Source organism: Coturnix japonica, chromosome 9, assembly GCF_054131305.1.
Source record: "Coturnix japonica strain WE chromosome 9, WE-NBRP24, whole genome shotgun sequence".
Taxonomy (NCBI): Eukaryota; Metazoa; Chordata; class Aves; order Galliformes; family Phasianidae; genus Coturnix; species Coturnix japonica.
In genome coordinates this window covers 3,177,391-3,203,427 of record NC_140671.1, presented here as the reverse complement: position 1 = coordinate 3,203,427, position 26,037 = coordinate 3,177,391, and the positions used below count along the sequence as shown (strand labels likewise).

The window sequence follows — 26,037 nt, the reverse complement described above, 5'->3', positions numbered from 1 at the left end:
TGAAGCCACTAAAATGCAAATTTTATTCACAGTTGGCATATTTATAAATATATATATTACATTCTTACAATCTACAGTACATTCTAAATATAGAGGGATTCAATCTAAGTGTTTGTGGGAGGGTGGGTGTGTATTAAATAGAGCAACCTAGATTCAATGACGGAAAGAGACTTAATAATAAAAGGGGGATCACTCTGGAAAAGAAAGGAAAACTTGAAATATAAGCCAGAATTTAGTTAATGCTTTGGCACTTTGCCACTGGTCACTGGAAACCGCTTTTGGACCGCACAATAAATGCTGTGGTTTTAGGGCTGAAGGGTATACCAGACTCCAAGGGAAATCACTGAAATGTTACCATATGTACATCCTTATCAGAGGAAAACAAAAGATAACCATCACTTCTGGGAGAAACAAATGTTATCTACCGAGTTTAGCTGTTCAGATTTCAACAGTGTTGGCTGTGCAGCACTCCTCTGTGGCCTTTCAGTGCCCTCTAAACGTGCTGGGCAGGGGAGTGTGAGCAGAAGGAACCAAATAACCTGACCTCTCCCAGGGAAGGGGATGAATAAAGAGACAGCTGCTGTTTGAGTCTGAATCCTGCACAAGTCATGCTTACCCAAGAGAGAGCGGTCAACTTTGGTAAATGACAGCACATGAAGCAGGTACCAGCATGGTACCAACTGTGCCTGTGCTTGGAGAGAGCGCACCATGGAGAAGCGAGTATGCATGGAAGGGGAGGGAGAAGCCTCCAAGCTTCCAGATATGACTGATGCCAGCAAGTGCCCTCAGGGTACCCGGCTGGGAGCGCTCCAGGGAAGTGGCAGGGAATATAAATCTGAAACAGGACAATCAAAGAAAGTGGGCTTTTAAAAATAGCTTGTTCCCTCAAACTTTCCAAAATGGACCTTCCTTTCAATGAGCGGTATTCGGAGTATAGGTTATATCTCCTCCTATTTTACAAATTAAGAAATACTGAAAATTGGCTGGCAAAGTTTATTACCTTGGCACCTACTTAAAAAGACAGTTTCAGCTTTAACTGTATATGTGCATCTATTCTCAGCGCTTGGGAGGCAAACATGCTGGTTTGCAAACAGCCCAGTTACTCCATTTTCCCCTTCAGATTCTTTGGAAACTCATGACTTTGCAGCTCCGGGAGCTGCTCTGCTCACGTTGTTATTTTTGTCAGCTTTAAACTAACAATCTCGGATATGCCCTGCATGTGGCTTGAATGACATGCTCTCTCTTCGTTGATCTATTTACTCTTAGTCCAATTTCTTTTTGCTTTTAAACAAAGCTTGCAATATTGAACAGTAGAGCTGTACGAACTTTGTAATATCCAAACTGCACTGGAGTTTGTTATATTTATTGATTTCCTGGGACAGCTCAGAGAATGAGACCATATTATTTTGCTAAGTTTTTTGTCATGTTACCATGCATCAAAAAATCTCACACATCTCTCACTCCCATCTCTGAGCACAGAGAAGACTTGCATTTGTATTTTAAGAGCTGTCCAGGATCTCTGCTCTCCCAGCTGCTTTTGGGTGGCTTTTAGGGGCTCCATGGTGTTATTACCCATCAGCTGATTCTTGTGATCAATGCAACATTTTGCCCCGCTACCCAAAATTAAAGGCAGAAGGTGAGTGAAAAACATATGAACAAACCAAACCAAATAGTCTTTTGTGTCTTATTACACATTTTCATGTAATCTCTCCATATAGTTTTTAAGTTCTTTGCACTCCCCCAGGTCCATATCCTGGCAAACCCATTTAATATCATCTTCACTGCTCATCAAGATTGAGTTGACAGTTGGACATCCATCATCAGAGGAGATGGTGGTAAATGTGGTGAATTTAACCCGTTTCCTCTTAGAGGTAGGAGAAGTAGTTGGTTCACTTTTCTGTTCTTTCCCTTCAGTGAATGTGGACTCAGTAGGCCTAAAAGCTTGTCCATTAATGTTCTGGGGGGCATTTGTGTTGAGGAGATATTTGCTTTCTTCATAGTCCACTCCTCTATCAATAGCTGTAATACGTTCGTCTTGTTGAGATGAGAAATTTATGTGATTCTCCAGAAGTTCTGTCCTGTTGCTCAGCCCAACCCAATCATGAGAGTGGCTCAGGCCTTCTTGTTCTTCGAAGGGAACTTGTTTGTTTCTGTACTTCAAAGCAAAAGTGACACAGTTGATAAGGAAGACCAGAATTGCCAGGCAAAAGACTCCAAGCAGAGCATACATTCCTATCTCTAGATCACTCAGCCCCCTGGGGGTCTGTACCAGGTCATTCTCTTCCAAGTCTCCATCGTTTCTTGGCAGATCCACCTGTGCAGGGAAGCTCGTGAAATCTATTGGGATGTTCTGCAGATGACTGTCATCATCCAGGAGGCTCTCTCTGTCTTCCTTTTTACTTAGAATAGACTTTTGAGTGGTGGTGCCTTTGCCTTGCTCTTGGCCCATGGACGAGCTGTAATACTGACCATCCAGCCCAGCTCTTTCCTGCAAAGTGGTTTTCTGACGCCGGTCACTGGCATGATTTTCTAGGTGGACACCAGCACCCCTGTGTTTACTATCGCTGATGTTAGGGTTGGCATCACTCTGACCAAACTTCACTTTAATGCTACCACTTCCAACAGCCAGGATGCTCTTCCTTTTGGATTTCTGGCACGATTCACTGATCACCATCTCCACCTTCACCAGTGTCCCCTGGCCTTCTGTCTCAGCTGCAATCACAGGCCACTTGAACTTGGGGTCATGGTGAATGGAGACCACCTTCTCATCCAGAGATGTAGCTGACAAGGAGAAGTCTTTGGAGTCATAAATATCCAGGGGCATGACAGATCCATCACTGAACTGGATCCAGCAGCTGATGGCTGCTTCCTATTTTATATAAAACAAATACACACACACTCAGAATAAACATCGAGGGAAATATGTTCTGTCCCGGTCTACTTCCTCCTCCTCACAAGATCCATATACCATTTATAACCAGAAAAGAAATAAAAAAGCAGAGCAAGAAAATTAACGCTAGGAGAAATACTAGTTTAAAACACTCATTGATAATAAGATTTCTTTCCCCAAAGGTGCTTAAGGGAGCTGTATCCCCTGGGCTCCACAGAATCTACAGCACCATAATAAATTGCATGTCAGAAGGCATTACCAGCTACTGAGATCATTTACTGCTGTATATTTAAATGAAAAAATATATTGCGTTATTTCTAAACTGCTTAAAATACAAAGTCTCCTCTTGTTACACACAACACATGTTAAAACACATCTAATATAGCAAATAGACCCATACGTGGCTTCACACATCCAGTCCTCGGTTTCTGTCTCTGCAATGAAATGTTTTGTACAAGCAGAGAAAACAGACCAGTTACTACTTGAGGAAATGGCTGGAGTGATTTTCATGCTTGTTAACAATTAAAAGAGCCAGTAATGAAATCTAATCCTGTGTCCCAGCAACACAAACTGTGTACTTCACAGTACATGGAAGCTTATGGAATAGCAATTGGGTCAGACCTGGGTACTAATTCTGTATTTGTGTGTATAATGTCTTCTGGGAGCCTTGACCTTTAGCTTCTAAATAAGATATTCTAAGCAATTCCCACATTTCAGAAAACATGCTCTCGCCCATTTATGAAGGTCAGATCCTCCAAGGACTCTCAGGTCGATTTCAATTTTGATTGGTCATGCTACCTGAGAAAATCTTGGTGTTCACATACGTATTGCTTATAGGTAAAATTCAGATAGTTCCACTAGAATCCAACTCCTGCTTCAGATGGTTTGACTCACTCTGTTTCGGTTGGGATACCTGCACCTGCTCAAACACTGTAGGTACCGTACCAAAAAAACTCCTGGCTTGATGAATAGATTCTGTGGTGTCCAAACTGACGGGAGCTTCTGCCTGGAGCAGCTGGGCTCACCCTGCTGAGATGGACAGACAGACAGACAGCCAACCAATCCTCTAACCTACTGATAACCCTACTTGCTGGAAGGGCATTACCGTAGTCTTGTTTCTTTAAATAAACAGCTTTTCAGACAGACTGTATTTACATTTTAACTCAGCATACAGAAAGAGAATAAATATTTATCATTTTCTGTTAAATCATTTCCAGCACATTGTCGTTTACCTGTTCAAATCACAGAGGACAGGCCTCCAGTCTCTGGGGATTGTGTTGTGCATAATCTACTGGCCTGATTCTGAAATCCTTACAGCCATAAAGCTCCCTGTGCTTCAATGGGAGATTTGCTTCTGTCTCTATTTCAGGACTGAGCCCTAAGACTTTGCTGACACTGTCATAAATCCCGGCTTTGTGTTTATTAATCTTTGGATGTTTCTTGAAGGCCGCATGGAATTTATATCATCGGCTCTCATCCTCCCACTGTGTTGCTTAAACCTGCATAATCATGTAATAATTTTGCATCGCTCTGCTTATAGGGATTGTTCTCTGGACATCATGTACTAAGTGATGGAAAGAATCAGATGTCTTTCAAAGTGGAGTCAGTCCTTGGAGAGCAGAAGGTGCACGATTCCTTGCTGGTTTAATACTGATCCAGCATCGTTCCAACTGTGGTCCTGAATCAAGAGACGGACTCATCCAGACTCCATTTATGGGAGCTGGGCAGCACACTGGGACTAAATACCATCAAACACAGCTTTTGGGTTGATTTCAAGGTAGTTTGTTTAACTCCCCATGTCAGCAATGGATTAGCTCACTGTTCTTATTTCTAGCCGCCTGGCATTGATTTCTTAACTCCTGGAAGACTATGGGAGCCTGATTTTTATCACCCTATAAAGATGGCAGTTCTGCATTATTTCTCATCTTGTATCCCAAGGATAAGATCCAAAGATGAATTAAAGCATCTCAACAGTTGGCCAGATTTCAAACGTGCATGCTGTGCTCATTTACCTTTAGAGCTCAGATCATGTTTAAGAGTTAAGAGCCCAGTGCATCCTTGACATTAGTCTCAGAGTGATGGATTTGATTGGAAAAAAGTTTAAATTTAAAATGTAGACAACAGCACAAGGACAACTATCAAGCAAGACCTGACGGAGAGGTGATGAAGTTCAGAAGCCCTTAGTATTTGTGCCAGCATACGGATGGCTCAGCATAAGGATTTCAGCTCTGCAGGAGCTTAAACAAAGCAAAGTTTGGCCGAATCATTCTTAGCACCAGAAGACAAATGAGGGGAGGTCTGGTATTACTCACAGAATAACCTCATTGCAAAGGTAGGAGCAAAGCTAATAGACACTGGGGAGAAAACTCTCCCATTCCCCTTTGTCACATGTCAAAATTTATCACGCCCAGGAGAGCCTGCAAAGATCTGACTGAAGAGAGGGGAACATCATATAACAGTGATCACTGATACAGGCACTAAGAATAACTGGAAAAAAAAGATTTAAGTATGTATTTATGTTTAATCATGCATCATATTCTAGTAATGACTTAGAATGAAAAGGATGCTCCCCAAACACTTAACATGGTAAAAAAAAAAGAAGAGTCTGGCACTATGCAAAATACCTTCTTATTTAAAGATGGACTTTAGAACTGATTTAGCTGCCTTTGACAGGAGGTTGAACTCAGCAATGCTGCTGGCATCATCCCCGCTGCTGTGACAGGAGCTGGATGGGACAGAAAGGTGTGTGTGTGTGTGTGTGTGTGTGTGTGTGTGTGTGTGTGTGTGTATGAGGTAACTTCTGTTGCTTATTTATGACACATCATTGAGCTGCATGTGTTATGCAAGGGCTGCAGCCAAGACAGATGCGGCAGGCTTGTTTGCTGACTTGTGTTATTTAGACTTTGCTATTTTTGTGAGATCTTTGTTTTTCTACTAGGGTACCTGATAGGTGACCTGAAGTGACCATAAAGAAAATGTTTTATTGGTATATTGTTAATAAAAATCTGCTCAATCCCCTCAGCTTTAAGATTAAATGTAGTGAATCAGAGCAGCATCCTTTCACAACAAAGTACATGTGAACAACAGTACCTGTTTTGGAGACTGGAGCAGCTCTTGTGCTACTGCTGTAGCAAAGATGGCCTTATTGCTTCCTGGGCTGAGCTGCAGAGAAAGTGACAATCCAGTTACCAGTTGCACTCCCAGGTCAGTTATTGTCACCTTCTCATCCAGAACTGTCACCGTCTTCTCAGCCAAAATAGCATCTGAAAGTGGGGACAAGATCTGAAAAGAAAAATCAGAATTAGCTACAGCCATTCTGCATGGCACCAAGCAAAATGGTGATGCAAAGCTATTGTTACACAGACAAATGCTATTAGCTCTTAACAGAGAGACACTAGTAAAATATGACAAAAAAAGAGATAGTGACATTTTATATGTCTTCTGCATCAATAGGGTTCTTATAGCATCTTTTACTATGGTAATTGTAATCAGCTATGCTATTCACATCTCTGATATGATAGCCACACCTGTTTCAGATATATTGGGTATTTTAAATGCAACCTTTATGCGAAAAGCAATTATCTTTTTTAATGATCATGTCATTGGATAACATGTAAATAATGTAAGATTTACATACAATCTTTAGAATAAACAACATTATTATCTACTCCACTGAATATTGCTACAAGAAACAGTCACAGTACTGTATACAGAATTCTTCTTTTTTCTTTCCCTCTTGGACCCAATTTCCTGGGCCAGTATTTCTTTGCATGTCAGGAAGAATATGTGAAAAGCTGCCAATGACCCAACGTGCAAGTTTAGGTGAGTTGCTTTTGATGGAGACACTGAGGCACAATGGCATTTACTGGACATATTTTTGGCCATATGGGCTGAAACAGATGAAACAAAACGTGTACCTCTGGAGAATACAGCTCAGTTGTCACTGATTGATCTTTTACCATCACTCTAGAAGTGCATGTTATTATTACTGCTTTATGTGATTTCTGAAATGTGCCGTAACATTTATGTTTTGTAACACTGCTTGGGCTCAAAAGGCTTGCAGGGATTCACTGCCATGTGATTCAGCATCGACTCCTCAGCCAACATGAGTTAACTTTGACTCTACCCTTCCCTCCGTCACTGTAGGTTTGGATAAGACAGATGTTCCACCGGCTGCATGCCTCATGCTAACCCATATGCTGGCTCCATGTTCAGAAATGGCCTTAAACAAGAATAATCATAACCTAGACTTACACAGGCTGGGCTAGATTTCCTAGGACTGCAGTGTGAGTATTTCATAGCACAAGACATGAATAGAAAACAATCTCTGGTGTCCTCCAGTCCTTGCTGCAAGTTTGCTCCATTCAGAAATCTGTCTCCAGTGTTTGTTGCTAATGCAAGAAGCTGCATTACACGTGATCAGCACGTCAGTTCAGATGCGATGGGTTAACAGAGGAAAGGGAGTAAATACTTAGCTTTTTCCTACCTGAATTGTTGTCATTCCAAGCTCCTGCCCAACCAAAACCTGTCCATCTTGTAGCTTAGCAATTCTCGGCTCCTCCACCTGCATGAAGTCGCTCACCAGGTCGGTAATGTCGATCTGCCAGTCAGAACCCAGCAAATAGCTCAGCTGGCCACCAGGGTCTGGAGCTTCAGCCACAAACTGCGTGAGGACCCGTACCATCGCGTGCTGGTACTGAAGGGCACAGCCTCTTCCCTTCCGCTCGTCCTCTTCTTCATCATCACTGTCCCTGGCTGGTCTGGTACAAAATCAAGAACCAAAAATTAACAGAAATTGATGCTAGGGGAGTTTGAAAAAGGAAAGTTCTTGCTGACATTAGTCTGTAGCATGGGTGGTGGAACAAAGAGCCACTGCCCCCCCTCTATTTCTCTGCTGAAAGTGCTTCTGTCTGCATTTCTGAACTCAGCCAGGTCACCTTAGTTTTATCCCATTTCCCTTGTTCACAGCTGAGGCATCCATGCTGCCTGGGTCACCAGCCTGCCAGCTTTACTGCTGTGTTGTCCTCTTCAAATCTCCCTCACACTCTCCAAACTGAACTCCTTACTTTCAGGACATCCTCACTTTTTTTTTTGTTCTGGATCTCCCCATGGTGTTGCCATGGAAATATCTGTCTGCACCTACTTACATATCTTTTTCTGCACAGCATTCAGGCTGGAATCACTTTTCCACAAACAGCCTCACCTCTCTGCTTTGATACTAACAGAAACCTGGTAATAAGTGGTGTTTTCATCATCAGATGAGAACGGCAAGTTCCCACTTTATCCATTTGTTCTGTTTCTTTACAACACTGACAGCCTAGATCTGCCTGCATCCATTCACCATCCTGTCCTCACATCTGTGGGTGAAGACAGCAATCTTAAAGCCCTGCTCTAGCAGAACCCTGACTTTGGGATGCTTATTACTGTCACCAGACCAACATCAGTGAAAAATAAATATGCACCAACTGTGCTGTTAAAAGTGACCTGGAGCTGTGGACCAGGTGGGAGCCCAACCAGAGCTGGTCCATGTGGGTGCCTCCTGCTGCTCCCATAGCCAACCCTGCATCTGGCTCTTTTAGTCTCAGTCCCTGGCACTATAAACGGAAATTGATTTCCACTGAAGGATCATGCAACCTGCAGCTTCCATTTCCTTTATAAGACCAGTGAAGTAGCCTACTGAATAAATGTCCGGTGACCTTCAAATTTACTCTGGAATTGCATTAAGGCCAAATGAGCTTGTTCAGATCCACTGTCTCTGACAGGTCTTTGGCAAGTGCACAACCCAGAATGAACATCCTCTAACGAAACCTACCTCTTATTAGAGATGATGGGGACTCTCCATCCCTTGATCTGATTTAGTTCTGTGTCAGAGACCTCTATCTGCAGCGGGAGACGAGGAACCCAGACTGTCATTTCTAAAGGGGCACTCAGATGCTGGTAAGTAAAATTAACTATGACATTCACTTTGCCTTTCATTTCCTTCCCATTGACAAAGACATAGTCACACCTGTCAGAAACCTGAAGAAAAAAAAAATAAAGGAGGAAGAAAAAAAATTATTAATGAGTCTCCTCTCAAATTATAAAGTACATCAGAAAGTGAGTGGGAGGAAGAAAAAGAATATAAGTTTAAGCTAGCTCTGAGTTCAGAGGACAACTAGGAATAACATGCCTGGTGTGCCCTTAACAGCCTGGGTAATTTGGAATTATTTTAACAGGTAGGCTTTCTCTGCTATAAACATTTCTAGTATAACCTGAGATAAAAGAACATCTTTCTGTCCTTACTTCCCATTCCATACTAGGACTGCCCTGGAACAATGGTAATGAGAGAGGATTCCTCTTTGTCCTCCTCCTTGACTTTGTGGGCCACCCACAAGGAATTCCACCTGCCCTGGGGGAGGGACAGGTGGCTAATTGCCTGATTATGCAATTCAATAGGGGGACAAATTTGTCCAGTCATCTCTGAACTGGTTCAAAGAGTTTTTGCTATGGGTGCCAAGCGTGGGGTGATCGCATTAGTCCAATACTGATCACCAGGAAGGGACTCACACTGATGCACAGTGATGTTCATTGGGCCAAACAGCTCCACCTCCACTGCAAACCCAACAAAGGTCTTACACACCATACTGCTCAAGCTAGTCCTGATGTCACTTTATTTATTGCCTACAGCTCTAGACATCAATATTGCTGAGAGTTACTAAATCTCACTCAAGCAATTTAGCAGCTATTGCAAGCATCTAGGTGAGCTGACAGGACCTGTTCATTACAGCTAGTTAAAATATATGACTAAATGTACATGTCAAATAATTTATTAACTACCACTTTACCGTGCTGATCATCTGAAGGAATGATCTATTAAAACCCTGAACTCTTTTCATAATCCATTACCAGCCAGGCCATCTATTCCATTCTGTGGATATATTTAATACTTCTGACTTCAGAATGCAGTCTCATCCTATGAATTTAATGCCATTTTCTACTTCTCTGTTCAAATGTTAAATAAATTTAAATTGTATTTAAATATCAACAGCTTTTGTGGGGTAATTTGCATTTCTAATATTATTATCTTTAAACAACAACAGACCCCCCTTGCAGTCAGTCCATAGCAAATCCATTTCCATCCTTGCTTCTCTGAGTTTAGGTAATATACAAAAAGGTTATCATGACTCTACCAATGCCTCCCTTGCAATCAACAGCTGTCTTGAGGTCAGAATCTTGCAGCTGCCATTGGTTTCAGCAGGAGAATGTTGAATTTATTTACAGCCAGAATTATGTTGTTAGGGATATTCTCACGTTAGCATGTTTTACAGGAGCTCTTAACAGCTCCTGTCGGGATCCAGTCTCACTGTGCCGTACAGCAAGCAAAGCCAGTTGCTGCCACAAAAGCCTCAAGGCATGGGTGAATGTACCATAAGGGCCTCACAGAAGGCTGGAGCACAGAGTAACAGCATAATGCTGAGCTGAGAACGAGAGTGCAGAGCTGTGGGAGTAGCCTCAAGTGAGCCTGTAGAAACAGCCATGAGAAAGGCTGGAGGCTTGAGCACATTTCCCTTCTGGGAGAATTAGGGGAGCAGACACTGCCCCTGCATCCTTACAGAATGCACACTAATGTGAGTAAGACACTCAGGACAAGAACTACATCATAATTCCCACCTGCAACAATAGCAGAATGTCCGGCAGGCAAGCATAGAGCTCCAGGCAGTGCTTGGTACACCTGCTCCTTCTCTCACCCCATACTACCTTGCTTCCGTGAGTTAAAAACTTCAATTCCTTGCTGGCGCTGCACTTATCCCTATTGCATTTTTCTATTTTAAATACTGCTCTCAGACCAGACAACTCTTCCATGTGCTATAAAGCAATGTCTGCTGCTTTCCATACCTTTCCTCTTTTCCCCAGCAAGAAGTCACAATGTGATGATTTCCACCTGTGAGGTTAACCTGATGAGGAGGTGGCCCTGAGGAAAGCAGGGAGCCTGGGGCTGATTGCCCTGAGGTTCCTCACCCACCTTTGTGAGCAGCAGGTTGGGCCATACTTGTAAGTGAATGGCCTGAAGACAAGGATTTTCTTCAGTGCAGCACAGAGCTGGCTAATAGGTTTCAGTGCCTTGCTCACCACTTCTGCTTCCAGCCAGCAACACTTTGTATTTGTGAATCTTAGTGAGCTCACACATTTGGCAATTAAACGTTCCCTTGGGTGATCAGCCTTGGGCTGAAACCATTTCCTGGTGATTTCAGACGCCTTGCAGCACAGAAATCCCAGCTGAGGAGTCCTCTGCCCCAGGCTGCCCAGCCCTTGTGCAATAGGGCTCCTGCCAGGCCACCTGCCAAGTGTCCTCCCTCTGGGTAACACTTCCCTGTGGGAGCAGTGGCCTTTGAAGCATTCCTGCACCACGCAGGTGGGGTTTGGCTGTTGCTTTCATTGAGCTGCCTGTATGTGAAGAGCAGCTCAGCACACAGGAGCTGCAGCAAGGCTGAGACTCTCCCAGACAATACAGAGACTGGTGTATTACTCCAGTAAGTGATGGGAATCTGACTCAGATTTTAAATGCATTAATGCTCAAGCAATAGCAAAAGAACATTTTGACAAAGAGACTTCAGCTTCGACTTTATCGGAGGTTATTAGAAAAGGAGTGAGTTAAAACAAGAATCCAGCCCTAAGAACCTACTATGTGAAAGATTAAATTAATACCGTGACCTTGTGCTTTCAAGAGAATGATTTATAAAACAAACCATAGTCCAAAAAAAAAAAGAAAGACTGGGCTTGGGATACCCACTTACTCCCATTTCCCTTTCTGTAAGTGAAGACAGCAACAACTATGAGCTCATTCAGCTCCCAGCCAGCCCTTCACTGCTGGAATGAATAAGCATCACTGTTCTGCTGCAGTTTGCATGCAGTCCTAACAGAGCAACATCAAAACATGGTGCAAAATACAGTACATTTTCATAAATCCAGCCAGGACATTCAGAAACAGGTCATCAATAGAGAGGCAGATTAGCCGTGCCTGTGTTGCTGCAGACACATCCGAACCATTCATCTTCCAGCACAAGAGAAAGAGGAAAAAGATGTAGAGAAGAAAGAAACATCGAGCTCCTCTGTCTCTTTTGAGACTGAGTTTTCTAAGCTGTTTGTTAGAAATGAGTGCAGATTTTGTGGAACGAGCTGGACGGGGCTCAGCCTCGGCTCAGCAGGACAAACACTCACATGCAGAGCAGAGCAGAGAGCTGTGAGCACAGCCCAGCAGCTGGCAGCCCCAGGCAGCCCTGCAGCAGCATCCCCAGTGTCCTGCACCCCCAGGCTGCCCCACGTCATTCTGATGGGGACACACAGCAGCCCTGCTGATGCTTTCTTTTCTGATCCTGCTCGTCTCTTCAGTCTGAAGCGGATTTCCACCCCACACTCTGTCGAGCAGCTCCTTTTCTTTTGCGTTAATTCACATAACCAGCCTTTAACCACCAACCCTTCCTGCGCCGCAGCTCTTGCTTTACACGCCTCACCACACACAGCAGCAATGGCTGTGGCTCAAGTTTATTAAACGCATGGATGGAGCGACTGCACATACCCTCAGATGCGTGTGCACGAGAGTGTGAGCAAGTCTGCACTCCATCAACAGACAGCTCCCCGACAGCCTGCTATTAACTACAGAGCTGCAAAGGCTTTGCCCCCAAACAGAAAACCACTAAACACACTATAAAATGCAATGGGAGCTACAGAGGGGCTGGAGCAAAGTGCAGGGAAAAGCGATGTATTGTGGTTCTGAAATGTAGGGACTCCCACCATCAGTCCTTTCCCTTTCTCCTGCCTTTTAGTTCCCATCCCTCAGGGATGACCATTCCTTGGTTCTCAGGAAAGGTGAAAAGGGCTCCCAAGGGAAGGAGAAGATTTTCTTTCCCTGCTAATGTAGTGCTGGAGTACATTTCTGCATGCTGTGGCCGCTGTAATACAAGGACATTATAATGCCATTAAATCCTTCTGGTGCTGTGCTCTCTTGCTGAAGCCTTTCTGGGCTTTGTGTCACAGGGGCCTTTCACACATCTACGCTGAGCTGCCTGCTATTAATTAAGGGCAGCTGTACTCACAAGATGCTCTGCAAATTCTCTCAATACATGAGGACCGAGGGGACTTTTATCTCTTAAGGGAGATGAGGTGTGAATGGCTTTTTTGGGCATAAACTTGGTAGGATATAAAAGCACTTTGGGTTTCACAGGGCTCCTGCACCTCCACCTCTTTTCCTTACATCAGTGAACAACTCCACACACACATTTAATCTCCATGTGCTGGGGCAGCAGAGGTCATAGGTCCCTTATTGGTGGCATAGCACAGGATTAGGACTTAGATTGGTAGGTACGCCACATCCATACCAAGCACGTGGCTCTGGTGAGTTGGATGCAGAGTTCAATCATCAGTGCTATAAAATGTGTAGAAGGGGATATTTCAGCAGTGCTCAGCACTGCATTGAATTCAGCCTCCCAGCCCTATTCTCTGAATGGAGCAGAGTCAGGGCACTGTGATGATTCCTGCCACAAAATCTTCACCATAAGTGTTCATTCCTCAGTCCCAAATGCAGTTCTGTACATCCAAAGCTGTGCCCAAACCTCAGCTAGCAGCCCTACAGCTGCAAAAGTGATGCTGCTGCATCACTTGAACACACAAACTCTCTTTCCTTGGCAAACAATCACAGACCAGAAAGGAGGGGTTACTGCTACACTGAGGCTCTTCTTTATTATGTTTACTTAAAACGCCTGTTTGTGTTATGTGTAAAGATGCCAGCTCTCTCTCCTTCAAAACACCTCACATTCTGTACTCTTCAGGTGTGATCACAAGAAAGGCAAATGAGATTTTATTAATTTATCCTCATTTCATGGTTTGAGAGACGATCAGTGGAAGAAAACACTCAGCCCTTTGAAGCAGAGCTGCAGTCAGCCTGGGAGAAACATGGAAAGAAGCAATAAGGTTCCTCAGAAATCACACATCCTTCCTACCCTCTGCCTCCTGTAGTGTACATTGGTTCCATCCCTTTCCTAAAAGCATTTTACTGCTCATCCCATTACCCTTTTGAATAAGGCAACTCTGGTAGATAGGTATCTCTGTAGCTGGCTATTCCTTCAAGGCTATTTCTAAAAGGAAAGAGGGAAAGGGAAATGTACACCATAACTCCCAGAAGAGGTACACAGTATTTCAACATTAGCTCTCAGAAATAACTGTAACAGTCTTCTCCCACTTCATTATCATTACTAAATTCCCATGGGACAACAGTAAAATCATTATAGGAAACTGCTTTTCTGCCACAATAATTGTTGGATCTCTTACAAAATCACAGCTAATAAGTCCTTGAAAATAAAACTCATCTGGAGCAGTTCTGGTTTAGCCATTTCACGGGTGGCCAATTAGGAAAGTCAGTCTCTGTATGTTGGAAAAACTCTGGGACACTGTCTCCAATCCGTGCTTCTGGAAGTGTTCCTTCCTCCATACAAGCACTTTCCATTTCTAAAGCATGCTTCAAGCACAGCCTTGCCACCTTGGCAACCTCATGGGATCTCTTCTGATTTAGCACTGCACACATTTTCCTTGGTCTACCAGCATAAATGGTGATATTTAGTAACGTAAGTTATGTTAATGAGTCCTGCCTAAATCACTGCTGTCAGAAGAAGAATGGAGGAGTCTCTTATAACCATTAAAAATGAATGAGGAGGGAAATAAATAAGCAAAAGCAGCTCATTTGAGCTATAAAAGACTCCAGAACACAAGCTGTGTACCAAGGTACAAAAGGATGAGGCTGTTATTAGCTCCATAAGTCACTTAGAAATGACTCAGGGGAGGCGGAGCCACATTTAATCACCTTTGCTGGAGGAGTGCGGTTACCGCGATAACCCACTGCAGCCTGAAATTAGGCAATGCAGATAAATGGCTGCAATGAAGCAGCAGCACAGGGGGTAGATCTGCCCTAAGCCCACTGTATGTCTAGAGATGTCCCAGAGGATGTGAAATCACCATCCTGAGATCCAGCCGCAGCAGGTCTGTGAGCCACCCTGGATGATGATGGAATTAAGAACCACTGAACTGCTGCACTTGAGGAATAATCCCAGCATCTCCTGTGAGGAAGGCGCAAACCTTCAAAGCATCCACACTTTTTTGCAGCAGTTCTCCTACAGCAGCACAGCACCAGAAAATGCTGCTATCCACAACCCTATCTGCTTTTATTACCCAAATGCCTTTCTAAGAGCTTGTTTTCCGCCACTCATCTCCATAGCACCATACTGCAAGCATTGCTGACAATGCTTCAGAGGAAGTTCAGCAAAAAATAGACATTAGCAATGAGATGTGCAATTGAAGAACATCTCTTTGATACTTCTTTTTCTGCTGCACTAATCCACCTGAAGCACATTATAGGTGATATTGATGAAGAGAGCTCTGATGCCTATTTATTTCTAAGGGATTTTTAGTTTGTTCTACAGCTCTATCAATATACAACCCTCAGCAAAAATACACCTGAGCGAAATGTAAAATAGCACATTTCAAAACAACTTACAATTCTGGGCAAACATCCAATTCTAGCTGCAAGTTTAATACTTCTTTTGTGAACGTTATGGATCTGACAGAACATTTGCAGCCTGTTGGTGTAACTAACTGAAAATCCCCTCATTAAAAGTGTCTCGGAGGAATCAACTTTAAATAAATAAATAAATTGAGATTTGGAGTATATAATTGTGGATTTTTTCCCTCCATCCTTGGCTCTGCACTCACTTCCAGTGCTAGGAGCCATCAGATAGACCTCCATGCAGTGGATTTGCACAGCCTTGTGTTTTTCAAGGATGCAGTTAGAGACGGTTTGGTGGCCCTGCTAGGCAGGGGGGTTGGAACTACATGATCCTTGAGGTCCCTTCCAACCTGGGTCATTCTGTGTGATTCTGTGAAGGTGACACCTACAGGAGCAGCTTCTTCCTTGTCCCCACTGAGCTGTGGATCTCTGAGGGACGTGGGGTGGTTCCTTCCCCCAGGGCTGGCACTAAGGCTGCCTGCAGCATGAAGTCTCGCTGTAGGAGGGCTTTCAAGACACCTATATTTGGTTTCATTTTTGGGTCATGAAATCCAGTTTCATTTCAATTTCAAATGATTAAAATTATGTAAAAGTACCATGAGATCAAGGAAAAAGTTATTTTAAAATGAAAAAAAAATCAAAACACTTCACTGTGGAAATGTCAAAACAAGATGTTTCTTTGACACAACAGGAACCTGCTAGGGTGTATTTTCTTTTTCTTTCTTTCATAGATGAAATTCCAGAGAAGTTTGCATAATTTCTTGAAGCCGTTTTTACAGAACTACAAATTCTGACAGAATATATCCTGTCAAATTTCTTCCAATAAGCTTAATCAGCTGGGGCCACAACTCAAAGCAAAACCACATGAAAACTCTGCTCAATTAAAATCCAATCACTTCATACAATCTGGAGTATCTTTAGAGAAATGAATCGTGATGTTTTCACTTGCAGAAAGGGGTGCAAAGGCACAGGACAAGCTTTCTGGAAGTCTGGGATTAATTCCCAGCCCACACTTACAAGATAGCTGTGTATAATTTATTGAGACTCGTACTCTCAAGGATTTTGAAGTCTTTACTCCCATTGAACTCAGGGGAATTTGGTGGTTAAATCTCTTAAAGAATCTGGGCTTGAATCAGCTTGTGATGTATTTGTAAAATGAGGAATACTCTCCCCTTGTTTTATAAGGATTTTGCCAAGCTTAATTTATAAGAAACAAGGTGCTGGGGTTACACAAGTACATCTTCCTACTGCTTATCATTTCTCTGTAGTTAGAGAACAGTCCTTCCCTTTTTTCCACCCGTTCTAGGAGCCAGCAGCCAACGAGAGACCTCCACCAGCACAGCACAGCTTGGTGGGATGCACCTCAGGATCCCTGGCAAGCTGGAAAAGCCACAAGAAATCAAACAGCTTCATTCACTCCTGCTGTCCTCTGCTCCTTCTGTGGCTGCAGCCATCCCTATTGCTGTTGGCTGCCTTGCTGTCCCTGCTTTCCAGCTGGAAAAAGGAAGGTGATGCCTCTCTGCCCACCTGCTGCTCCTGCTGTTGGGAGTGCAGGGATCATCAGGAGGATGCTCTGTAAAAAATCAGTGCTGCCAGCACGTGGTCAGCAGGAGGATGGAGTGGCCTCAGTGCCTGCTGCCCTACATCATGGGGACATGGGGATGTCAGTGCTGGCACACAGAAGTGCCAGCGTTCCGTTAGACGAGTGCTGTCTGACAGCTTGCCAGTACTATGAGCTCAACCCACCACCTCGTGCTTAGGTTTTAGAAGCCACAGTTGGCTGTAACAAATGTGACAACACTTTCTTGCCAATGTTAATGAAGTTACAGCTTCCTACCTCTCTCCTGATCTGAAAACCACATGAACTCTGTATCACTTGCTGTGGTTGCCCAAGCAAAGCGGGAGAAGAATGATAAACACATCAAGTACCCTATGGTTTGTCACTACACTGAGAATGGCATTTCTCCCCTCATTCCAGTAAAGCTTAAGGAGGAATAATGGCAATAGAACAACCATGCTTCACACTCACAAAAAGAAAATAGATGCTCAGGCTGCCTTTATGGGTGATAAATACTTGCTGCCAAGTGGAGGAGAGCTGATGGAGGGACAAATAGGACGGACCACACACTGGCACAGAACCAGGGGACACACAGGCTCACACTGGTCAACTCAGATCAGTGAAGCAGAGCTGGGAAGAGGAAGGGAATTGAGGCACACACAGCCTGAAACAGCCCACTGTAAGGGCTTTGTGCATCATGCATGAAAATCCCCTTTGAGGAGAGGAAAATGAGCAAAGCAACATGGAACAGGGGTCTGAGAATAGACATGGAGGGTAAAGTGCTTTAGATTACTCCTGCAGCCTAACAGCATAGGCAGTTGGAAAGACTGGGCTTTCTCAAACTCTATAATACTTACATAGTACAGTATTTCCATTGGCTATGTTGAGTTCTCCTTTTTGGCACTGCCATCACATATATCACAATTATGCTAACAAGCCTGTCCTAAGGAACTCCAATTTTTCTCTTCATTACCCCGAGACAAACTTCCAGTCATTTCTCACCTACCCTTACCCAGTCATTTTTGATAGACTGTACAAGTGCAAAGGAGAACTCTACTTCATGAGCAAATTCAAATGACTATTACATTTATGCTGCTCTTAATGGCATAGGTGAGATGGAAACAAAGCTGAGCAGAATGCATTGCAGCTCCCCCCGACACACAGCCGTGCAGTGCGGGATCCCACAGCCAGGCAAGACATGGGACTGAGCTACCTCATTTCAGATGAAACTTCTAAATCAGGAGGTCCCTAGCTCAGCTCCCAAAGTCCAGCCTAGATGACAGTGTTACAAACATATCTTCTAACCAACACCTGTAGAGAAATCCCCTCCTCACCAGCTGACCAGTTTCCACCCTGTAACATGCCCACCTACAAAATCTTTATATGTTATTCCAAAATTTGCATGTTACTCAGCTCTGTGAACACACTAAGATTCATCACTGACTCCAATTACATTTATTTTTTCCCTTGGAAAAAATAAGATTCTCTTTTAAAGAGTCTCCAAAACTAAAACATGAATAACGTCTAATGATTGGGTGAGGTTGGTTTTTTTGCATCAACTGATTGATCAACTAAGCATGGTTCCTATGGAAGCTGCTATTTGTTTGGTTTAGTAAAAAGCAAGAAACAGGGAAGCCATTTAAAAACTTGTTGTTTAGGGTTACATGAGAAATGTAAAGCCTTCTAAACTAGTTAGACTTCTAAACTGGTTAGCAAAAGGCACCGGGCTGATATATGCTCTGCCTCCTAGGAATCACTCATCTTTCATCTCCATCACTGCATTGCAGACTGGAAGCATTGCTATTTTTTTTGACAACATTCTCAGTTTTTCAGCTTCCAAAAAATCTCTAGACAGGGACTGTCAGCTCTAATTATGCAGCTCGTGCTGCGGCGACAGGTGGTTACCGAAAACTCAGAAATGACACTTTGACTTTTGCAAATGGATTCTGAAGTTTGGGCCGTGTTCTTGACGAAAATAGCCATAAAGGAGGGAAGACAGGAGAATACTAAGAGCAGTCAGGTGGAAAGGGGAAGACTCACTATCCTGGGCATCTCTGCACCTTGACGTGCCACAGGTGCCATGAGTAGGTCACATGCCAGGCCCTCCAGTAACAGATTGAATGGGATGCTCAAAGAATCACTCTTCAGTAGAGCTTCCATCCATTAAATGAGGACAACAGCACTTCTTACCTCAGAGAATATCATTAGTGGTTGGAGCTTTAGGGACGTAATATTGCTGCCCAAGGATTTCATCCAGACCTCAGACTTCTCTCTGATTCTGGTAGGCTTTGATCTTGCCCTAAAGGGCAAGCACTTCTGCCCCTGAACAAGAAGAGTCCTGTTCAGATTTCTTTCCAAAAAGCAGTGGGTTATACATAAATTTTAATGAGGTACACCACTGAGAACTGGTCTGACCCAAGCCAAGCTTGAAACTAGGCATCCACTGACTTAAAGGAGGTGAGAGCCATGCAGGAGAAGCAAATGAAAAGACCCGCAGGGAGAAGAAAAGGCCATGATGAAAGCAGAGAAGAGAGTCTGAACTCTTCAACGTTCTCAGACTTCAGTGTCCCATGAGCACAGATCTGCAGGCAACTTCTTGAGTTAAGCACAGCTCAGCTTGTGTTTAATAGAATAATGACCAAATGCTGCTGAAATTACTTTTGTAACTTAGACACCATCCTGAGCAAATGCACTGCACTTCAGTCACTTCAACACAGGGAAAGGGAGATGAAATGAGTTTAGCAATGGCAGTCTTTTGAGGTTAGTGTTACAAGGACAAAGAGATTTCCATCTTGGTAATAGGATGGATTCAAACAGTCTTAAAGATTCAGTCCTTCACTGATACTGAGTTTGCACAGCCAAAGCCTAGTTCTCTTGCTCTGGCAAGCAGGCAGATATCCAACATTACCACTTAGAAGAATAAGGAAAAATCTGTTGCTATATACATACACTCATGCATGCATGCCAAGCTCGAGAAAGCTGGCCAACACCTTGCAGTGCCTGGAGAGAAACAATGCAACAGCAAAGCATGAAAGATTTCTCACAGAGACCTATGGCTTTTTAAGCCAAAAATCATTTGCAGAGGAGCATTTAAGCAAGACAGCTGCTCCAACAGCACAACCGTAGCCATAACACATAAGTATGAGAGGAAAGCTGGCATCAACCAGCAAGGACAGACTGAAATGCCAGAGAATGCTTTCCAAACAGCATTCACTATGAAAGTGACTGCGAAGTTTATATTGCAATGGGAGAGCACATCCTTTCCCACCAGAGCTGTGGGTTAGGATATGAGAGCAACGAGGGGATTTCTGTCCTTTCCTGACCTACTACCACAACCTTCTCTTGTCATGGATGCCTATTTCTGAACAACTGAAGATAAATAACTTTCTTACTGGTTTGCAAAATGGCACACTGCTGTGAGCCTGCCACTCCTCACACCAGTAAGATGTGGCACACCGACATCAGGCTGCAACAATGGTTACATGAGTTGAAGTTGGCGGCCACGGCTGGGGGCTCACTGCTCCGTCCACCAGTTTTTAGCAAACTCCTCTCCAAAAAGCTGCCCTCAGCTTGCTTGCAATCAACCAAACTCCACACAAGGCTGCCTTCTCTGCCTGTTCTACTGGGTGCATGCTCTCCTTGCAGTCATTTCTGGAAGATGTCAAGTTCTCATTGCTCAGTGGTTTTGTTTTAATGGAGAGGGTGAGAAACAACTGTGATGAATCTATGTGTGCATGCTGGGAACAGGATGGGGGTGATCCTGGTATCCCCAGGTATTCCACACAGTGAGTAGCCGTGCTGCTTCTACCATTCTTCAAGGAAAATCTCATCATCATTCTAACATACCTCCAACCACCTGCAAACATTGCAGCTGCTAATGTTCACTGTTCATTTTACATCCCTACACATGCCCCTTGCAGCGATGCTGAGCAAAACCCAAGCTCCTTCAGCATCCCTCTGGGGACAGAAACAATCCAAAGCCACTTGCTCCCCTTTGTGAACAAAGGTCGTTATTTTGATAAATTAGTTAAATCTCTCTCAGTCAGCAACAATGACTCTGAATTATTCAGCACGCATCTGTCTTTCCCCTTACAAAAATGGCTTGTAAAGCAATAAGTGTATTTCATTTGAACCACTTCTTAAAGATGTAAGACAGTTTGGGTTCACTCCAGTGCCCCTTGAAGTCAATGGGAGTCTTTAGTTTAATTTCCATTTAATTAATTTCATTAAATTTGCAGATCATGCCAAGCAGGGAGGGGTATTAAGTACTTCAGTGAACAGGATTAGCATTCAGAACGATTCTGATAGTGTGGAAAATTTTCTGAAATAAATAGATGCAATTCAAGAAAGATAAAGGCAAAGAACAAGGTTGGGTAAAAATAACAGAGTAGAAGAAGGGGAAAGATCAGCCTTGTGGCAGCAGTGGGGGAAAAAAGGAATGGTTTCCACACCTGGCCCCCCTCCACCCATTTCAAAACATTTAGCCATTTTTAAGCTCTATATTCAGGTACGAAACATGTAAGGTACAACTTCTCTTGTCTGTGGTGTATTTTGGACAATAAAAGACAGAACAATCCAAACAATGTTAAAGCCACCTTTGAGCTCTTCTAAACTGAACAGGAGCCAAAAGCAGACTCCAGTGTTAAGTATCCTTCCCAATGACTTAGGATGAAGTCTTTGTGGCAACATAATTAACGTTCTTCAAACACAATTAAATAAGTTTGCAGCACACAGACAAAGCAAATGCTATTTCATACTCTCTTCTTTCCTAATAAGATGTGAAAAAACACTAAGCATATTACACTAACCTGTATTTATAGCAAAAGTGACAATAACGTACATTGCTTTTGCGTTCTGATGTGCAAAACAAGCCATTGCCTGAAAATTGATTGCATTTCATTAAATCAAGAAAATACAAAGAAAATAAATATTAAAAAGATGGGTGCGAAGGCATCTTATTTTCCTCACACAGCTAAACAAAGACCTGATTTAGGATCAGTTAAATTACTGCAGATCAATATTATTTCATTTCCGCATCTCTTTCTTTGCACACTCTAATAAAATAATAATAACAATGGTGATGATGATGAACATTCTACATTTGAACTGTTCCTATTATCCAAGTGTCTCAGCATTCTGCAGAAAAAAAGCCTCCAATGTTTTGCAAAGTACATTCCAGTGAAGTCTCAAACACGTGTGTTTATATATATTTTTTTACATACAAATATATGATTATACAGCATAGATATTATTATCCTCGTTGTGCAACTGAAGGAACGCAATGTTTAAGTGGCTTCCCCTCGGACACAAAGTTCAGTACTGCTGTGAGAGAAAGGTGCTATGTAGTATAAGCGTACAGAAGGAGACAGTCATAGATGTGGTAAGAGCAAGTGTCCGTGCCTCATGGCTATGGCTTTTACAGGTCAGAAAAGAACAGACCAGATATATGGGACATGTGATGTGCTTGGGGCTAAGTCAGCAAAGCAACAACAGTTTGTAAAACACACTTGGGGTGGATCTGAGATTAGAAAAACTTCAGCTTTTGTCACTATAACCAAAGGGAAAACCAAACTGTGCTCTAGCTCTCACCCTGTCAGCCCTAATGTAGCTAATAGGGTTACACGGCATAACAGCCAAGGTGCCATTTGGCCTTCAAGTTCAAAACAGTTGATCTTGCTGCTAACCTGAGCCTACAGCTCCATTGAGCTTCCCTTCACTTTCAGTGAAGTAACAATAGGGACACATTCAATAAAACGTACCAAGAGCTGGCCTCTGCGAGGACAGGGAATGGAAGGTAGAGGACAATGTGAAAGCGTTTTGTAAGATTTCAGTTGCTTGTACCCCACTGACTCTGATAGGAGTCATGCTGCTTTGATCTTCCAGATGCTTTCACACTCTTTCCAACCTGACAAGCACTCACACATTGTATCTGTTCACTGTTAAATCAAGGTGAGTTCTGAATTTTGTTATCTGAACTACCTTCAAGCAACCGAAAGGAAAAATAGCCTGATTATAGACAGGATACTCCATCTGCAAGCATACTGCCCTGCTGCCCTGACACATCTTGCATGGTCTAAGTGCTTAGAAATGAATTATATTAATAGCGAAATTAAAAAACAGATCAAGTTCTTCAGTGCCCTGGACAGACATTCACCTCCTTCCATAGACAATTTTATTTACCCCAAAGAACCGTTCATGAAAACATTCAGGAAGACATTCCCATGAAGGGAAGGGTGAGGGGAGCTGCTTTCACCACAAGGATCTTCAGGATTGAAGATTCTGCTGGACACATGATGCCTTCACTCATTTACAGGGCTTCCCAGCCCAAAGACAGATGTCATATCTCTGGCATTTCAGATACTCTTGCTCTTTTACAAAGACCTCATGGCCAAAACCCAGCAACACTCACGTATTTAGCGCTGATGATGTGCCAGACATGCTCAGCTTCATCAGACTTTACTGCTTCAACTTATGCTAATCCACAAGCGCCCTGCAGAAGCATACCCTGGCCTGAATGGCAGGCACCTGGAGCAGCTGGGCAGCTGTGCCTTCTCTTAATTTCCAGACATGGTGAACAAACCGGACAGCCCAACTATATGTAAAGTCCCCTGGAAAAATGCACATATTAATGCCAAGCTTTGAGCACAGAGAGCTGGCAGGAGACCGCTCTGGTTTTATCCTTCACACTCATCAGTGGGCTGAGCAGACCACAGATGACAGGGCTAAATATTACTGCAAGTGTACAGAGCCCAAACTGCTACTGCAATTCCAGCTGCTCACAGACTTATTTCTTTCACTCAAAGCAGAGCAGAGGCTGTGCTGATTTGGTATCACCATGTTGGCTAAGCATACAGTCACTGGTAGCAGAGTAGAAGTTTTGGTGGTGCCCTGCCACCCTCCTCCTGTGCCACTGCTCATTTACACTCAGCTTCAAGATCTGCTATGAAAAAGTTGCATGCATTTGATGATCGCTGCTCACCAATTCATAGGGAGGGCAAGACTGACAAAGAGGGATCACCTCCTTACAGCAAGTGATGTTCCACAGGCTCCACACAGCCTCCTGAACAGCCCTGGGAATTCATTATCTGCTGTGAGATTTGTAGTTGAGCCATTTCACTCCCTGTTTCACCCTCAGGTCAATGAGGGCCGTCTGCCCCAGGAAGATGATATGAGGGACTCACTAAGGTTATTCAGATATTTTTCAGAAGCAGAGGTGATCCTCACCATGAAAAATCATACCATAGAAAGAGAAAATTTCAGGATATGTACAGTTCCTCCCTGTGCTCTTCTGGCTGTGCTGCACCCAGACTCTGTGCAGGTATATGGACTTTCCAGTGGGCTGGCACCCAGCTGCTAAGAGCCTTCCCAAGACTTTTGTTTCTGTTTGTTTAGAAAGCAGAACATCATATAATGAAGGGATAATGAAAGATGCAGCACTATCAACAGAAGTACGACTGCTCCAAAATCTCAGTATTCATTTACTTGTGCCTGTAGGACTTACGAGAACCAAGCCACACTTCAACTTATTGGCTGCTACATTTCTTTTACACAAACCAGTACCAAAAAAGATTTGTTCTGTCACTCTCAGCTACTGTGAGGAGAACTTTGCACAGTTACATCTGGAACCTCGAGCCTTCTTCCCTCAGACATGTGCAAACAAGGCAGATTTTAGCATCTTTGCAGTGATAGATGGGTATGTGTGAAGCCTAAAAGACTTTTGCAAGTTAACATAAATCTTTCCACATTAGCAGACACTTAAGAGGAGACATCACTCCCATGACATCCGTGCCTATCCTGACTAAATAATGTAGAAAACACCATTCACAGATGTAGACTGGCCAACTCAATTTCACTAAAATTCTTTTCTTTCAAATCTTTGTAACTAGATAGCACGGAAATGTTTGCTACTTAACTTTTTTGGATTAGAACAATATCTCACTCCCATATCTATGTGTAAATCTTCTATCAGTACAGACAGGAAAAGATAATTTTCCAGTGGATCAATGCACACTTCTTCCTCTTCTGTACAACTTCTTAATGGACTGTGTGTGGAGCAGAAGCATGTTCCCCCCAATACATTATTCCTCATACAATTTTAAAGCACATTCATCTACTTCAAGCAGATCTGGCTCTTTCAGCTAGAAGTTTTGCAGCCTTAGGGATTCTTTACCAGATTAGCCAATGATCTTTTTAACACCTTGAGTTTCTGACATTCATATCTTGCATTAAATCAATCTCCCTTTCATGATTTTTATTTATGCCGATGCTCAATTCTATTACAACCCTCTCCTCTGCTTTCTCAATTTCCTCTATTATTCTTTTTTTGGGTCTATAATATCATTTCGGTGGCTAAGTCATAGCCTGTCACTTCACATTTATGAACTGAAACATGAATGTGCATTATTACTTTATTTTTATGAAAATCCATGATAACTAATGCACTGATTGAATTTCTACCCAGAGGCTTTATGTCTGGTTTCACGATATCTGGCCTCTAACCTCCATCCCTCCAAACAAACTTTACATCTATATTTACATACTGGGATCATTATAGTTCTTTATCTCCCTGCTCCAATCACTTCAGAAGCTATAATGGATCGAGGCAGGAGCTTAATTAGAAACTGCTCTTTTCTCTATTTTGAGCTACATTTCACGTGAAAGGGAATAATATGACTCTAACAAATGAAAGACTCGATGCAACCCCACAAAAGCCCCAGGCTAGTTAGATAAGTGTTTAGTGGAACAGACAATTAAGACAGTGGGAGATCATGGTGGTGCCCCATTCCCTATGAAACTGACATTCATTTTATTCCCATTTCCACCCTTATAATGGAACCACTCTCAGTAATCTGGCTCTGGTTTATGATTATACCAGTGCAGGCAGAATCCCATTACATTCATCACTTTTTTTTCCCCTTATTTCCCTTTTTAGACAAGCAGGGAGTGTCCCAGCCCTAGGTGATGTACTCAGTTGTTCTAGATCCCACAGTTCTGGCCCACCTTCACTCCTGTCATGCTATAAGGAGTACAGAAAATTTACAGGTGGAAAAGCCCTGT

General features: G+C 43.1%; 1 protein-coding gene across 4 annotated transcripts in view; it reads right to left on the bottom strand.

Annotated features, from left to right (window-relative positions):
• Positions 1 to 26,037, bottom strand: part of TMEM132D (transmembrane protein 132D) — a 176,213-nt gene continuing 150,176 nt past the window's right edge. For all 4 annotated transcript variants that reach the window (XM_015878476.3, XM_015878477.3, XM_015878479.3 and 1 more), the window contains 4 exons: positions 8,703 to 8,908; positions 7,377 to 7,650; positions 5,981 to 6,172; positions 1 to 2,869 (listed from right to left, as the gene is read on the bottom strand). In XM_015878476.3, coding sequence (XP_015733962.2) covers positions 1,688 to 2,869; positions 5,981 to 6,172; positions 7,377 to 7,650; positions 8,703 to 8,908 — 1,854 coding nt within the window. In that variant the 3' untranslated portion in view covers positions 1 to 1,687. The remainder of the gene's footprint in view (positions 2,870 to 5,980; positions 6,173 to 7,376; positions 7,651 to 8,702; positions 8,909 to 26,037) is intronic.